The following is a 16,103-nucleotide window of genomic DNA, read 5'->3' on the forward strand; positions in this document are numbered from 1 at the left end:
GTTTAGGTGTTTTAGTAAGCTCAGAGAAGGAGGCAAAAGAGGGGGAGGTGTGGCGCTGCTAGTCAAGAGCAGTATTACGGTGGCGGAGAGGATGCTAGATGGGGACTCTTCTGCCGAGGTAGTATGGGCTGAAGTTAGAAACAGGAAAGGAGAGGTCACCCTGTTGGGAGTTTTTTATAGGCCTCCTAATAGTTCTAGGGATGTAGAGGAAAGGATGGCGAAGATGATTCTGGATATGAGCGAAAGTAACAGGGTAGTTATTATGGGAGATTTTAACTTTCCAAATATTGACTGGAAAAGATATAGTTCGAGTACAATAGATGGGTCGTTTTTTGTACAGTGTGTGCAGGAGGGTTTCCTGAAACAATATGTTGACAGGCCAACAAGAGGCGAGGCCACGTTGGATTTGGTTTTGGGTAATGAACCAGGCCAGGTGTTGGATTTGGAGGTAGGAGAGCACTTTGGGGACAGTGACCACAATTCGGTGACGTTTACGTTAATGATGGAAAGGGATAAGTATACACCGCAGGGCAAGAGTTATAGCTGGGGGAAGGGCAATTATGATGCCATTAGACGTGACTTGGGGGGGATAAGGTGGAGAAGTAGGCTGCAAGTGTTGGGCACACTGGATAAGTGGGGCTTGTTCAAGGATCAGCTACTGCGTGTTCTTGATAAGTATGTACCGGTCAGACAGGGAGGAAGGCGTCGAGCGAGGGAACCGTGGTTTACCAAGGAAGTGGAATCTCTTGTTAAGAGGAAGAAGGAGGCCTATGTGAAGATGAAGTGTGAAGTTTCGGTTGGGGCGATGGATAGTTACAAGGTAGCGAGGAAGGATCTAAAGAGAGAGCTAAGACGAGCAAGGAGGGGACATGAGAAGTATTTGGCAGGAAGGATCAAGGAAAACCCAAAAGCTTTCTATAGGTATGTCAGGAATAAGCGAATGACTAGGGAAAGAGTAGGACCAGTCAAGGACAGGGATGGGAAGTTGTGTGTAGAGTCTGAAGAGATAGGCGAGATACTAAATGAATATTTTTCGTCAGTATTCACTCAGGAAAAAGATAATGTTGTGGAGGAGAATGCTGAGCCCCAGGCTAATAGAATAGATGGCATTGAGGTACGTAGGGAAGAGGTGTTGGCAATTCTGGACAGGCTGAAAATAGATAAGTCCCCGGGACCTGATGGGATTTATCCTAGGATTCTATGGGAGGCCAGGGAAGAGATTGCTGGACCTTTGGCTTTGATTTTTATGTCATCATTGGCTACAGGAATAGTGCCAGAGGACTGGAGGACAGCAAATGTGGTCCCTTTGTTCAAAAAGGGGAGCAGAGACAACCCCGGCAACTATAGGCCGGTGAGCCTCACGTCTGTAGTGGGTAAAGTCTTCGAGGGATTATAAGAGACAAGATTTATAATCATCTAGATAGGAATAATATGATCAGGGATAGTCAGCATGGCTTTGTGAAGGGTAGGTCATGCCTCACAAACCTTATTGAGTTCTTTGAGAAGGTGGCTGAACAGGTAGACGAGGGTAGAGCAGTTGATGTGGTGTATATGGATTTCAGCAAAGCGTTTGATAAGGTTCCCCACGGTAGGCTATTGCAAAAAATACGGAGGCTGGGGATTGAGGGTGATTTAGAGATGTGGATCAGAAATTGGCTAGCTGAAAGAAGACAGAGGGTGGTGGTTGATGGGAAATGTTCAGAATGGAGTACAGTCACAAGTGGAGTACCACAAGGATCTGTTCTGGGGCCGTTGCTGTTTGTCATTTTTATCAATGACCTAGAGGAAGGCGCAGAAGGGTCGGTGAGTAAATTTGCAGACGATACTAAAGTCGGTGGTGTTGTCGATAGTGTGGAAGGATGTAGCAGATTACAGGGGGATATAGATAAGCTGCAGAGCTGGGCCGAGAGGTGGCAAATGGAGTTTAATGTAGAGAAGTGTGAGGTGATTCACTTTGGAAGGAATAACAGGAATGCGGAATATTTGGCTAATGGTAAAGTTCTTGAAAGTGTGGATGAGCAGAGGGATCTAGGTGTCCATGTACATAGATCCCTGAAAGTTGCCACCCAGGTTGATAGGGTTGTGAAGAAGGCCTATGGAGTGTTGGCCTTTATTGGTAGAGGGATTGAGTTCCGGAGTCGGGAGGTCATGTTGCAGCTGTACAGAACTCTGGTACGGCCGCATTTGGAGTATTGCGTACAGTTCTGGTCACCGCATTATAGGAAGGACGTGGAGGCTTTGGAGCGGGTGCAGAGGAGATTTACCAGGATGTTGCCTGGTATGGAGGGAAAATCTTATGAGGAAAGGCTGATGGACTTGAGGTTGTTTTCGTTGGAGAGAAGGTGGTTAAGAGGAGACTTAATAGAGGCATACAAAATGATCAGGGGGTTGGATAGGGTGGACAGTGAGAGCCTTCTCCCGCGGATGGATATGGCTGGTACGAGGGGACATAACTTTAAACTGAGGGGTAATAGATATAGGACAGAGGTCAGAGGTAGGTTCTTTACGCAAAGAGTAGTGAGGCCGTGGAATGCCCTACCTGCTACAGTGGTGAACTCGCCAACATTGAGGGCATTTAAAAGTTTATTGGATAAACATATGGATGATAATGGCATAGTGTAGGTTGGATGGCTTTTGTTTCGGTGCAACATCGTGGGCCGAAGGGCCTGTACTGCGCTGTATTGTTCTATGTTCTATGAGAGTGTGTGTGAGTGAGAGTGTGTGTGAGTGAGAGTGTGTGTGAGTAAGAGTGTGTGTGAGTGAGAGTGAGTGTGTGTGAGTGAGAGTGTGTGTGAGTGAGAGTGTGTGTGTGCGTGAGTGAGTGTGTGAGTGAGAGTGTGTGTGAGTGAGTGTGTGTGAGTGAGTGTGTGTGAGAGTGAGTGTGTGTGAGTGAGTGTGTGTGTGAATGAGAGTGTGTGTGTGTGAGTGTGTGTGAGTGAGTGAGAGTGTGTGTGAGTGAGTGTGTGTGAGTGAGAGTGTGTGTGTGAGAGTGTGTGAGTGTGCTTGAGTGAGTGTGTGAGTGAGAGTGTGTGTGAGTGAGAGTGTGTGAGTGAGTGAGTGTGTGAGTGAGAGTGTGTGTGAGTGAGAGTGTGTGTGAGTGAGAGTGTGTGTGTGAGTGAGAGTGTGTGTGAGTGAGAGTGTGTGAGTGAGAGTGTGTGAGTGAGAGTGTGTGTGAGTGAGAATGTGTGTGAGTGAGTGTGTGTGTGAGGAGAGTGTGTGTTAGTGAGAGTGTGTGTGAGTGAGAGTGAGTGCGTGTGAGTGAGAGTGTGTGTGAGTGAGAATGTGTGAGTGAGTGAGAGTGTGTGTGAGTGAGTGTGTGTGAGTGAGAGTGTGTGTGAGTGAGAGTGTGTGAGTGTGCGTGAGTGAGTGTGTGTGAGTGAGTGTGTGAGTGAGAGTGTGTGAGTGAGTGTGTGAGTGAGAGTGTGTGAGTGCGAGTGCAAGAGTGAGAGTGTGTGAGTGAGAGTGTGTGAGTGAGAGTGTGTGAGTGAGAGTGTGTGAGTGAGAGTGTGTGTGAGTGATTGAGTGAGAGTGTGTGAGTGAGAGTGTGTGAGTGAGAGTGTGTGAGTGAGTGTGTGTGTGTGAGTGTGTGAGAGTGTAAGAGTGAGAGTGTGTGAGTGAGTGAGTGAGTGTGTGAGTGTGTGTGAGTGAGAGTGTGTGAGTGAGTGTGTGAGTGAGAGTGTGTGTGAGTGAGAGTGTGTGTGAGTGAGTGTGTGTGAGTGTGTGAGTGAGAGTGTGAGTGAGTGTGTGTGAGTGTAAGAGTGAGAGTGTGTGAGTGAGAGTGTGTGAGTGTGCGTGCGTGAGTGTGTGTGTGTGAGTGTGTGAGTGAGAGTGTGTGAGTGAGTGTGTGAGTGAGAGTGTGTGAGTGCGAGTGCAAGAGTGAGAGTGTGTGAGTGAGAGTGTGTGAGTGAGAGTGTGTGAGTGAGAGTGTGTGAGTGAGAGTGTGTGTGAGTGATTGAGTGAGAGTGTGTGAGTGAGAGTGTGTGAGTGAGAGTGTGTGAGTGAGTGTGTGTGTGTGAGTGTGTGAGAGTGTAAGAGTGAGAGTGTGTGAGTGAGTGAGTGAGTGTGTGAGTGTGTGTGAGTGAGAGTGTGAGTGAGTGAGAGTGTAAGAGTGAGAGTGTGAGTGAGAGTGTGTGAGTGAGTGAGTGTGTGTGTGAGTGAGAGTGTGAGTGAGAATGTGTGTGAGTGAGAGTGTGTGTGAGTGAGTGTGTGTGTGAGTGAGTGTGTGTGTGAGTGAGAGTGTGTGAGTGAGTGTGTGAGTGAGAGTGTGTGAGTGAGAGTGTGTGAGTGAGAGAGTGTGAGTGAGTGTGTGTGAGTGAGTGTGTGTGAGTGAGAGTGTGTGTGAGTGAGAGTGTGTGTGAGTGAGTGTGTGTGAGTGAGAGTGTGTGAGAGTGAGTGTGTGTGAGTGAGAGTGTGTGAGTGAGTGTGTGAGTGAGAGTGTGTGAGTGAGAGTGTGTGTGAGTGAGTGTGAGTGACAGTGTGTGAGAGTGTGTGTGAGTGAGAGTGTGTGTGTGAGAGTGTGTGAGTGAGGGTGTGAGTGAGACTGTGTGTGAGTGTGAGTGAGTGTGTGTGTGTGTGTGTGTGAGTGTGTGTGTGTGTGAGTGTGTGTGTTAGTGCGTGTGAGTGAGTGAGTGAGTGAGTGCGTGTATGTGTGTGAGTGTGTATGTGTGTGAGTGTGTATGTGTGTGAGTGTGTGTGCGTGTGAGTGTGTGTGTGAGAGTGTGTGTGTGTGCGTGAGTGAGTGTGTTCGTGAGTATGTGTGCGTGAGTCAGAGTGTGTGTGAGTAAGTGTATGTGTGTGAGTGAGTGTATGTGTGTGTGTGAGTGTATGTGTGTGAGAGTGAGTGTGTGAGTGAGTGTGTGTGAGAGTGTGTGTGTGTGTGTGTGGGTGAGTGAGTGTGTGCGTGAGTGCGTGTGCTTGTGCGTGAGTGTGTGTGCTTGTGCGTGAGTGTGTGTGCGTGTGAGTGAGTGTGTGTGCGTGAGTGTGTGTGCTTGTGTGTGAGTGTGTGTGAGTGAGTGTGTGAGTGAGAGTGTGTGTGAGTGAGAGTGTGTGTGAGTGAGTGTGTGTGAGTGTGTGAGTGAGAGTGTGAGTGAGTGTGTGTGAGTGTAAGAGTGAGAGTGTGTGAGTGAGAGTGTGTGAGTGTGTGTGAGTGAGTGTGTGTGTGTGAGTGTGTGTGAGTGAGAGTGTGAGTGAGTGAGAGTGTAAGAGTGAGAGTGTGTGAGTGAGTGAGTGTGTGAGTGTGTGTGAGTGAGAGTGTGAGTGAGTGAGAGTGTAAGAGTGAGAGTGTGAGTGAGAGTGTGTGAGTGAGTGAGAGTGTGTGTGTGAGAGTGTGAGTGAGAATGTGTGTGAGTGAGAGTGTGTGTGAGTGAGTGTGTGTGTGAGTGAGTGTGTGTGTGAGTGAGAGTGTGTGAGTGAGTGTGTGAGTGAGAGTGTGTGAGTGAGAGTGTGTGAGTGAGAGTGTGAGTGAGTGTGTGTGAGTGAGTGTGTGTGAGTGAGAGTGTGTGTGAGTGAGAGTGTGTGTGAGTGAGTGTGTGTGAGTGAGAGTGTGTGAGAGTGAGTGTGTGTGAGTGAGAGTGTGTGAGTGAGAGTGTGTGAGTGAGAGTGTGTGAGTGAGAGTGTGTGTGAGTGAGTGTGAGTGACAGTGTGTGAGAGTGTGTGTGAGTGAGAGTGTGTGTGTGAGAGTGTGTGAGTGAGGGTGTGAGTGAGAGTGTGTGTGAGTGTGAGTGAGTGTGTGTGTGTGTGTGTGAGTGTGTGAGTGTGTGTTAGTGCGTGTGAGTGAGTGAGTGCGTGTATGTGTGCGAGTGTGTATGTGTGTGAGTGTGTATGTGTGTGAGTGTGTGTGCGTGTGAGTGTGTGTGTGAGAGTGTGTGTGTGTGCGTGAGTGTGTGTGTTCGTGAGTATGTGTGCGTGAGTCAGAGTGTGTGTGAGTAAGTGTATGTGTGTGAGTGAGTGTATGTGTGTGAGTGAGTGTATGTGTGTGAGAGTGAGTGTGTGAGTGAGTGTGTGTGAGAGTGTGTGTGTGTGTGTGTGGGTGAGTGAGTGAGTGTGTGAGTGCGTGTGCTTGTGCGTGAGTGTGTGTGCTTGTGCGTGAGTGTGTGTGCGTGTGAGTGAGTGAGTGTGTGTGCGTGAGTGTGTGTGCTTGTGTGTGAATGTGTGTGAGTGAGTGTGTGTGCGTGTGAGTGCGTGTGAGTGAGTCAGAGTGTGTGTGAGTGAGAGAGGAGGGCTGGATTCTCCGTTTCTGACGCTACATGTTGATGCCAGAGGAGGATGTGTGTCGTTTTACAACAGAAACATCAGCGCAACATCTGCACCGATTCAGCTACTTTAAATGGGCTATCACATTCGCCACGTGGAACGCATTCAATTCCATGAAAAGCGGTGCCGGATTCGTCGGGTCCGTGATTGGCACTCATGAGGCTCACGAGCCGCAGCCGCATTTAAACGGTCCTTCACCACCACACACACCGTCCCAGCCAACAAGATGGCTGGAAGGAGAACAGCACCATGGTTCAGGGACGCTGAGCTGGACACTCTCCTGAATGCCGTCCAGGAGGGATGGATGACCCTATACCCCACCACAGGAGGAAGGCCGCCAGGGCCGTGCCTGGGTGCAGGTGGCCAGTGCCGTGGGCAACATCGGCTAGACTGGCATGAAGTGCCGCAAGAAACTCCACAACCTTCTCAGGGCGGCCAGGATGAGTCGGTGCCCCGGCACTAACCCCGCCCATCCCACACACCCGTAACCTGGAACCTCCCCCGTCAGATGGCCAAACCCCCACCCTGCCCCACTATGCCAGCATTCATGCCAGCCGCAATGGGCGGGTGCCCTGGCCATCAAGGCCACCATCTACCCAATCCCAGGCTGCATGCGTCGGACCGTCTAATGGTGTCGTTGTTTGTGTTTGCCCCTCCTCCAGGAGATGGCCGCGCACAACCGCCGGGAGTGGGAGAAGACGAGAGAGGGACTAGCAAAACTGCAGCCCCTCACCGTGCCTGAGCAGAGGGCCCTGGGCGTGGCCCTCTGCAGTCACGGGCGAGCAAGTGAGACCACGCTGAGTTGCGGTTGCCCACGACACGTGTGTCAAGGCCATCCCTCCCCCCGCCCCTCGTCTAATCATGCATGTCATCTTGTGTCTTGCAGGACCTGCAGTCGATGGGCCGGTCGATCCAGAGCCCCCGCACCCAGCCAGTGCCAGAGCCGGTGCCACCCAGACAGCCGAGCACTGACGGGGAGAGCAGACCGAGCACCAGCCCCCCCGCCTGAGACTCAGGACACCCCGGAGCTCGGGTCGGAGGAGACACTGACTTTCCCTCACAGCTGTCTCCAACACCCTCCACTATCTCAGAGACTATCACCTCGATTGGGCACATTAGTGAAGAAGCTCCTGGGACACTATCTGGTGAGCACCACACATCGCATCCGATACAGCAGGTGGAGGTAGGAGCAGCCGAGTGGCCGGACGGTCGGAGGGCAGGCCGAGACAGGAACCAGCTGCCGTCCAGATGGGTCCCAGGCTTCTGGAACATCCAGTCCCAGCCACAGTGTAGATGCAGTCAGAGACCCAGGGACCACAAGGGGGGATGATGGTGAACATCCAGCATCTGCAGGTGCAGGTGGAGGAGCCTATCCACGTGCAGGAGCAGAGTGTAGTGCTGGCCATGCGTGCCTCCCAGCCTGACTCCGCACGGGTGGCGTCCACGGTGGAGGCATTGGGGCGATGTGTTGTGGCTATGGATCAGCATGTCCAAGGCCTGGGGCATTCTGTGCAGGCACTGGCCACGGTCCAAGACAGGGCTGCCCTCTCACAGGTAACCATGTGCCAGAGCCACCTGGACATTGCAGCGGCGCTCCTCAACATGGCCCAGTAACAGCAGGCCATGGCTGGGAACGACGGCGGCATTGCCTAGGCACCGGCCGGCGTTGCTCAGACACTGGGCGGGGTGGTCCAGTCCCAGAGGGAGATGGCCCAGTTACTGGCTGATGTGGCACAGACCCACAAACGTTGGTCGAGACCAGAGGGAGCCTCCAGGACTAGCAGCGTCAGGTGGCGGGGGGGGGGGGGGGGGGGGCCTCAGGGGATGGCTCCGCTCGCACCCATCCCATGGAGTAGCCCGGGGGAGGAGAAGGTGATGGGGCCTTTGTCGCTGACTCCCACAGAGGAACAGTGCAGCACCTCGGACTCCCCCACCCCCACCTCTCCTGTCCCTGGTACATCTGGTAGCCAGCGGGCAGAACAGGGCGGCACCACGCCACCCGGGACACCCAAGCTGTGGGCAGGCCCATCCAGGCCGGGTAGCCCCAGGAGACGTACGCTAAAGGGGACCTTGACACAGGGCAAGGGTCACAGGAGGCTGCCTCCATTCCTGCTGTACTGTCTGGGGAACCACCTAGGCATAGTGTTAGGGCCCGTAAGGCCAGAAAGTTAGACGCCAGTTAGGATGGCACGGGTGCAGGGCACAGTTTAGCTATAGGGGCTAGGGCACAGACTGTATGTATTGTTTCACAATAAACACCTGTTACCACCGTTACAGCCTGTCTCGGTGTTCTGTCTGATGGGTGTGGAGGTGTGCTGGCCTGTCGGAGGGGGGGGGGGGGGCTAGTGCACGCACTGTGGGAGGACCGTGCTCACCACACCCCCCTGCCCCTCCCCAGCGTGGGTCCTGACCGTTCCCCAGCACCCCCACCCCAGGGATTCGACGGGACCATGTGGTGGACTGGCCAGCTCGCGTGCAGGCATCACCCAGGTGGAAGGTACGACTGTGGGCATGAGACAGACGTTGTCATAGGAGGCGGAGCACCAGAGCTCCATGCAGAGCGGGTTGTCATCATCCTCCATCCCATGGACCAGACACGCTGTTACTGCCAATCCAGGAGCCCCAGCTCGTAGTGCCGCTGGTATGTATAACAGAGGGGTGTGCAAGTGGGCGGTCTGGGGAGTGAGTGGTTGTGGGTTTGGGAAGTGTGTCCATGCCTCTGGCCAGCATAGCCCCCTCCACCCCTACCCCACCCCCTAGTCGGTGATCCTGAGGCGATCAAAGGGTCCAGTGCGGATTGGCCCTGTCGCACACATCGCGTGGCCTCCCGTCTCTGCCCAGGCCCCATATCCTGCTCACTGTCCCCCTCCCCCGATCCTCCTCATCGGATGAGGCCTGCCCTTCTTCCTCATCCTCCTCCTCCAGCACATCGGCCCTCTGCTGCGCGATGTTGTGAAGGATGCAGTAGGTCGCCACCTTGTACTGGAGGGCCCCTCTAAAAAGTTCCAGGCACCTAAAGCGCATCTTCAGGATGCCAAAGCACCAGTTGCTCACACTCCTGATTGCTGTATGTGCATCGTTGTAGTGGGTGTCCGCGTCGGTCTGTGGCCTCCGGTTACAGCCAAGGCCGCAGCGGGTAACCCCTCTCACCCAGGAGCCAACCCCTCAGCCGGGGGGAGGGGAGGTGGCCCTTGAACATGTCGGGGACCGCCGAGTGTGCCAGGATGAAGGAGGTGTGCACACTGCACAGCTGATGATCACAGACCACCTGGACATTGAGTGGAACCGTGTCGATCGCCCCCTGGACATCCCGGTGATGGCAGCGAACCCCACTGCCCGGGCATCCTGGTGGGCTCGGTCCACATGGAAATGGATGTATTGATCCGCCGGGCATATAGGGCCTCCGGGACGGTATGAATGCACCTGTACGCCAAGCTCTGTGAGATCCCGGACGGGTCCCCACTCGGCGACTGGAAGGGCCCCGTCACGTAGAAGTTCAGGGTGACCGTCACCTTGACGGTTACCGGGAGAGGGTGTCCTCCCCCATACCCTCGCGATGCCAGGTGTGCCATCATAATAATATTAATAATAATAATCACTTATTGTCACAAGTAAGCTTCAATGAAGTTACTGTGAAAAGCCCCTAGTCGCCACATTCCGGCGCCTGTTCAGGGAGGCATTACAAGCCTGCTGTTTAGCCCACTGTGCTAAACCAGCCCCTGTCAGATGTGTTGCACTGTCTGTCTGCTCATCCGGAGTCTCCGACGGAATGCCCGGTCCGGCAGCGGCTCGAATGACAGACGCGGCCAGTACACACGAGGCCTCATGCGACGCCTCCTTGGCACCACCTCCTCCTCGGCCTGTTGGGCGCCATATGTCCATTCTCCCGCAGGTCCTCCAGCCGATGGCACCGGCTATGGATCTGCTGGCTGGAGTGATGCTAACATGTCCCTCTGATGTCCCGGCCGAACCATACATATTTTCATGTATGTATGTGTGTTTATCTCTGCCTTATCCTTCTAAAAAATGTTTATATTAGCAATAACTGATATGAATTTTTGACAGACGGTCTGAGGTTACGTGACCTGCACTCTCCACAGATGCTGCCAAAGGTGCTCCCATTTTTATTTACTGTTCCAGACTTCCAGTATCTTCAGGTTTTTGTTTAACCTTTTGCCTCAATTAGTCTGCTCTATCCCATAAAAACGTTTTAACGCTGACTTACTACTTATTCAATAACATGATGGTTGACTTATTTTATGCACTAAATGTCGGAACATTGTAAAGCGATTCTTTACAAAGAGATTTATGGTTTCATTACAACTATCAAATGTAGCAAATCTTCCATATATTGGAATAAAGCTTTTACCAAGTTCCTCAGTAATGAAACATAACTTCGTGATATGAATATTTTTAAAAAGCTTTTCTCCAATAATCATTCAGCGCAAGGAAACAAAATGGACAATTCCACTTTCCATAGCACTTGAGTAGAAAATGACCAAAGGTATTGTCATTCCTCAACGGGTAAATTGAAAGAAAAACATTTCAAAACTAGTATTTTTGGAATCTTGTAGGTAGAGTTTTTCATTTGGATGGAATCTTGCCACAGCATTTGCAGGGTGCGACCTCTGCCATGTCCTGTGGCTCATTCCTTTCCAGTGTGGACTTCAGGCATTTGCAGTCGGGGCAGGGCATGGCAGCTGAAGACAAAAATACTTTTTATTTTTAAATTTGCTGCGCAAAGGGTAATTAATTGATTACCCTTCCATAAAGGGATGGGGGATTTGAATTTCCAGCCTTCCCACAAAGCTGCATGCATGCCATGAACGCACTTGTTTTCTTCAGTGTTGGCAGAAAATGCGTCAAATTACATAATCCCACCATGATTGCGTCATCTGAACATGCATTCAATACTTGCTTTCACCTCTCCCACAGTAACAGCGGGCTGCATGAAGACAGCCAAAGAGCTCCAAGGCAGAATTTATGCTCCCTGCCCATCCCATCGCTGGCTTTGAAAGCAGACCAAGGCAGGTCAGCAGCACGGTTCGATTCCCGTAACAGCCTCCCCGAACAGGCGCCGGAATGTGGCGACTAGGGGCTTTTCGCAGTAACTTCATTTGAAGCCTACTTGTGACAATAAGCGATTTTCATTTCATATCATCTCAAAACCAGGCAAACATGGCAGTTAGTTTGCACAGATATAACAATCTGCATTTTTTAAACAATATATCAAACACTTTCCTTTTTAACAAAGGATGTGCAAGTGCATAATGATGTCAAGTAACTACAGTTGACATAACAAGTTACTGAGCTACTGAGTTACAGGTGATTCATTGTGTATGAAAAGTTTTTAGATATTTCAGCAAAACAAAGCACTATATTATAAGTATCAGAGTTTAAGAAGCAGATACAATGACTTGCACTTATTACCCAGGCCACTTTTCAAATTCCAAAGATCAGCAACTCTAGAAAATGTCAAGTATCATTATCCCCGATCATCCTTTGAACCAGCTTCAGGTACCTCAGCAGCAAACCTCCCAGTTCCCAGGAAGTTTGAAACATGACTTGCTTTAACAAGTTTACAGTTCTCTTGAAAACTAATGCTATCAATCCAATCAGGGTATTTTTAGCTTGTGTTATCGTATCTCTTGGACAAAAACTATTTCATGTACCTAAAAAACTTTGAAATGTGCTCTATATTAAATACACCACAGCTTGTTAAAAGTACTATCATCTTACATTTGAAGGAATTATTTCACATGCCCACATTTGGGCACAATCTTCCCAAAAGGGAACAAAGTTCCCTAGCGAGTGGGTTTAGCCGCGTCTTTCCCAGCACCTGAAGATAGAGTTTTTTGAGGAGGTCACAAAGATGGTTGATGCAGGTAGGGCAGTGGATGTTGTCTATATGAACTTCAGTAAGGCCTTTGACAAGGTCCCTCATGGCAGACTGGTACAAAAGGTGAAGTCACACGGGATCAGGGGTAAGCTGGCAAGATGGATACAGAACTGGCTAGGTCATAGAAGGCAGAGGGTAGCAATGGAGGGATGCTTTTCTGATTGGAGGTCTGTGACTAGTGGTGTTCCACAGGGATCAGTGCTGGGACCTTTGCTGTTTGTAGTATATATAAATGATTTGGAGGAAAATGTAACTGGTCTGATCAGTAAGTTTGCAGACGACACAAAGGTTGGTGGAATTGTGGATAGCGATGAGGACTGTCAGAGGATACAGCAGGATTTAGATTGTTTGGAGACTTGGGCGGAGAGATGGCAGATGGAGTTTAATCCGGACAAATGTGAGGTAATGCATTTTGGAAAGCCTAATGCAGGTAGGGAATATACAGTGAATGGTAGAACCTTCAAGAGTATTGACAGTCAGAAAGATCTAGGTGTACAGGTCCTTAGGTCACTGAAAGGGGCAACACAGGTGGAGAAGGTAGTCAAGAAGGCATAGAGCATGCTTGCCTTCATTGGCCGGGGCATTGAGTATAAAAATTGGCAAGTCATGTTGCAGCTGTATAGAACCTTAGTTAGACCACACTTGGAGTATAGTGTTCAATTCTGGTCACCACACTACCAGAATGATGTGGAGGCTTTAGAGAGGGTGCAGAAGAGATTTACCAGGATGTTGCCTGGTATGGAGGGCATTTGCTATGAGGAGAGGTTGAACAAACTCGGTTTGTTCTCACTGGAAGGACGGAGGTTGAGGGGTAACCTGATAGAGGTCTACAAAATTATGAGGGGCATAAACAGAGGCTTTTTCCCAGGGTAGAGAGGTCAATTACTAGGGGGCATAGGTTTAAGGTGCGAGGGGCAAGGTTTAGAGGAGATGTACGAGGCAAGTTTTTTTACACAGAGGGTAGTGAGTGCCTGGAACACGCTGCCGGAGGAGGTGGTGGAAGCAGGGATAATAGTGGCGTTTAAGGGGCATCTTGACAAATACATGAATAGGATGGGAATAGAGGGATACGGACCCCGGAAGTGCAGAAGATTTTAGTTTAGATGGGCAGCATGGTCGGCACAGGCTTGGAGGGCCGAAGGGCCTGTTCCTGTGCTGTGCTGTGCTGCACCTGAGGAAGGAGCAGCGCTCCGAAAGCTAGTGACATCGAAACAAACCTGTTGGACTTTAACCTGGTGTTGTAAGACTTTGTACTGTACTTTTCTTTGTTCTGTGTTCTTTGTTCTTTGTTCTGTGTTCTTTGTTCTTTGTAATTCAATGCTACTCCTTTTGAATAAGGGGCCTAACCGGGAAACGCACGGCCGAGGCCACACATAGCCCCGTTTTTTATAACGTGGAGCTCTGCTCACCGGAACTCCCTGTTGGAGCGAGAGATCGGTGCGCCATTTTTAAATGGCGTCCCTATTTCCGAGGCCAATTTAAAAAAACCAACCTCCCCCCAGCCCGAACACAACATGGGAGGACCCCCCCGACTCCCCTCCCTCGCACCCTGAACACCCAATATGAAAGAGTATCTTGAACAAGAAAGATGCAATGTTAAAGCAAGGGTTTAGACATGAGAAATAAAATACGTGATGGTCTGACTGGCCTTTTTCTGTATCTTAACATCCTATAATTTTATGGTAAGTTTTAATGGAATTTACCAGGGTCTTCTTCTTCAGCAAAAGCAACAATTTGGATTCCATCCATGTCATCTTCCTATACAAAAAAAATGCAAATTTAAGTTACATTGAGGAAGTGTAGATATTTCTAAATGTTAAAAGAACTTACAGTTAGATAAAAACAAATTATTGTGGATGCTGGAATCTGAAACAAAAGCAGGTCTGACAGCATCTGTAGAGAGAGAAGGGAGCGAATGTTTCGAGTCCGGATGGCTCTTTGTCAAAGCTGGAGACAACTGTTGATAGTGGCACACACAGAGATTAGAATGTGTAAATGGCAGAATAAAGGTAGGCAGTGTGTCAAAGGGCAACTCGGAACAGTGAACAGATGGCTCAAGTGGGGTGGGGGAGGGGGGACAATAGTGAGGAAAAGACATATCAAAGGAAGAAATGGAAATAAATTGATAGAAATAAAAATGGAGTAAAGAGGTGGAAAGAGTTCACAGTCTGAAGTTGTTGAACTCAAATGTTTTTTTAATATAAATTTAGTGTACCCAATTAATTTTTTCCAATTAAGGGGCAATTTAGCGTGGCCAATCCACCTAACCTGCACATCTTTGGGTTATGGGGGCAAAACTCACGCAAACATGGGAAGAATGTGGAAACTCCACACGGCCAGTGACCCAGAGCCGGGATCGAACCTGAGACGTCAGCGCCGTGAGGCAGCAATGCTAACCATTGCGCCACCGTGCTGCCCGTTAAACTCAATGTTAAATCTGGAAGTCTGTAACATGCTTAATTGGAAGATGAGATGCTGTTCCTCCAGTTTGCGCTGGACTTCACTGGAACATTGCAGCAGGCCAAGGACAGACATGTGGGCATGGGAGCAGGGCGTGAGTTCAAATGGCAAGGAACTGGAAGATCTAGGATCAAAGGTATTGTGCAAAGTGATCATCCAGTCTGCATTTAGTCTCTCCAATATAGAGTAGACCACATTGAGAGCAGAAAATGCAATAGACCAGATTGAAGGAGGTGCTCGTGAAGCGCTGACTCACCTGAAGAGTGTTCGAGCCCTTAGATGATGAGCAGGGAGGAGGTAAAGGGGCAGGTGTTGCACCTTCTCCGATTACATGGTGCGTGGGAAGAGGGTGAGGTGTTGGGGGTGATGGAGAAGTAGACATGGGTATCCCAGAGGAAACGGTCCCTGCAAAATGCCAACAGGGGTAGTGAGGGGTATGTTTGGTGGTGGTATCATGCTGGAGTTGGCGGAATTTGCGGAGGATAATTCTTTGAATGCGGAGGCTGGTGAGGTGAAAAATGAGGACAAAAGGGACCATATCCTGGTTCTGGGAGGGAGGGGAAGGGGTGAGAGCAGTTGTGCAGGAGATGAGTTGGACATGGTTGAGAGCCCAGTCGACCACAGTGTGTGGGAAACCACGATTGAGGAAGAATGAAGACATGTCGGCAGCACCATTTTGGAAAGTGGCATCATCAGAACAGATGCAACAGAGGTGAAGGAACTGGGAGAATGGGATGAAGTCCTTACAGGATGTGGGGTGAGGAGCTGTAGTCAAGGTAGCTGTGGGAGTCAGTGGGTTTGTAATGGATACTAGTGGATCGTCTATCCCAGAAATTGAAATAGAAAGGTCAAAGAAGGGAAGGGAAGTGTCAGAGATGGACCATGTGAAGATGATAGAGCGGTGGAAATTGGAAGCAAAATTAATTAATGTTTTTAGGTCCAGACGGGAACATGAAGAGGCACCGAACAGTCGCTGATATACCAAAATAAATAGTTAGATACTTGCTTTTACATCTTTAGTACAGTCCAAAGAGCCTTAAAGCCAGCATATATTTTTGAACACTGTATCCTGCCAACTCAAGATGGCTGCTGTTACTTGTCTACACATGCGCACTTGGTCACGTATGCACAGAATCCTATGTTGTCATCTGCAGGAGGCACAGAGTGCTGCATGGAAGTTTCTGCGTCCCACAGTGAGTGGGCAGTTAGGGTGTGCCATCCTTGCAATTTCTGGTGATCAGGATGGGGAGGAAGAGGGGGCTTCTGATTCACCAGTGACGGCCACAATTCCCTTTACAGCTCTGCGGATTGTGTTTTCCAGCACAAGGAAATCAAATGGGATTAAAAAAAACTGTGTCACCCCTGAGACAGGGGTTGGCTGTTGAAGATGTAATATTTTCAATTCCAGAACCAGTGCTCACTATGCATGCTCCCTGCTGCACATTGCCCCTGATAAAGAATGTCAGCCAGCCTGTGCATGCATGGCTCTGGG

At 50.0% G+C, this 16,103-nt stretch overlaps 1 protein-coding gene across 1 annotated transcript in view; it reads right to left on the bottom strand.

The window, feature by feature from the left end:
* LOC140427930 (calsequestrin-2-like) overlaps positions 1-16,103 on the bottom strand; it is a 97,095-nt gene that overhangs the window by 20,180 nt on the left and 60,812 nt on the right. The window contains exon 8 of the mRNA XM_072513800.1: positions 13,855-13,909. Within this exon, the coding sequence (XP_072369901.1) occupies positions 13,855-13,909 (55 nt within the window). The remainder of the gene's footprint in view (positions 1-13,854; positions 13,910-16,103) is intronic.

Source organism: Scyliorhinus torazame, chromosome 8, assembly GCF_047496885.1.
Source record: "Scyliorhinus torazame isolate Kashiwa2021f chromosome 8, sScyTor2.1, whole genome shotgun sequence".
Taxonomy (NCBI): domain Eukaryota; kingdom Metazoa; phylum Chordata; class Chondrichthyes; order Carcharhiniformes; family Scyliorhinidae; genus Scyliorhinus; species Scyliorhinus torazame.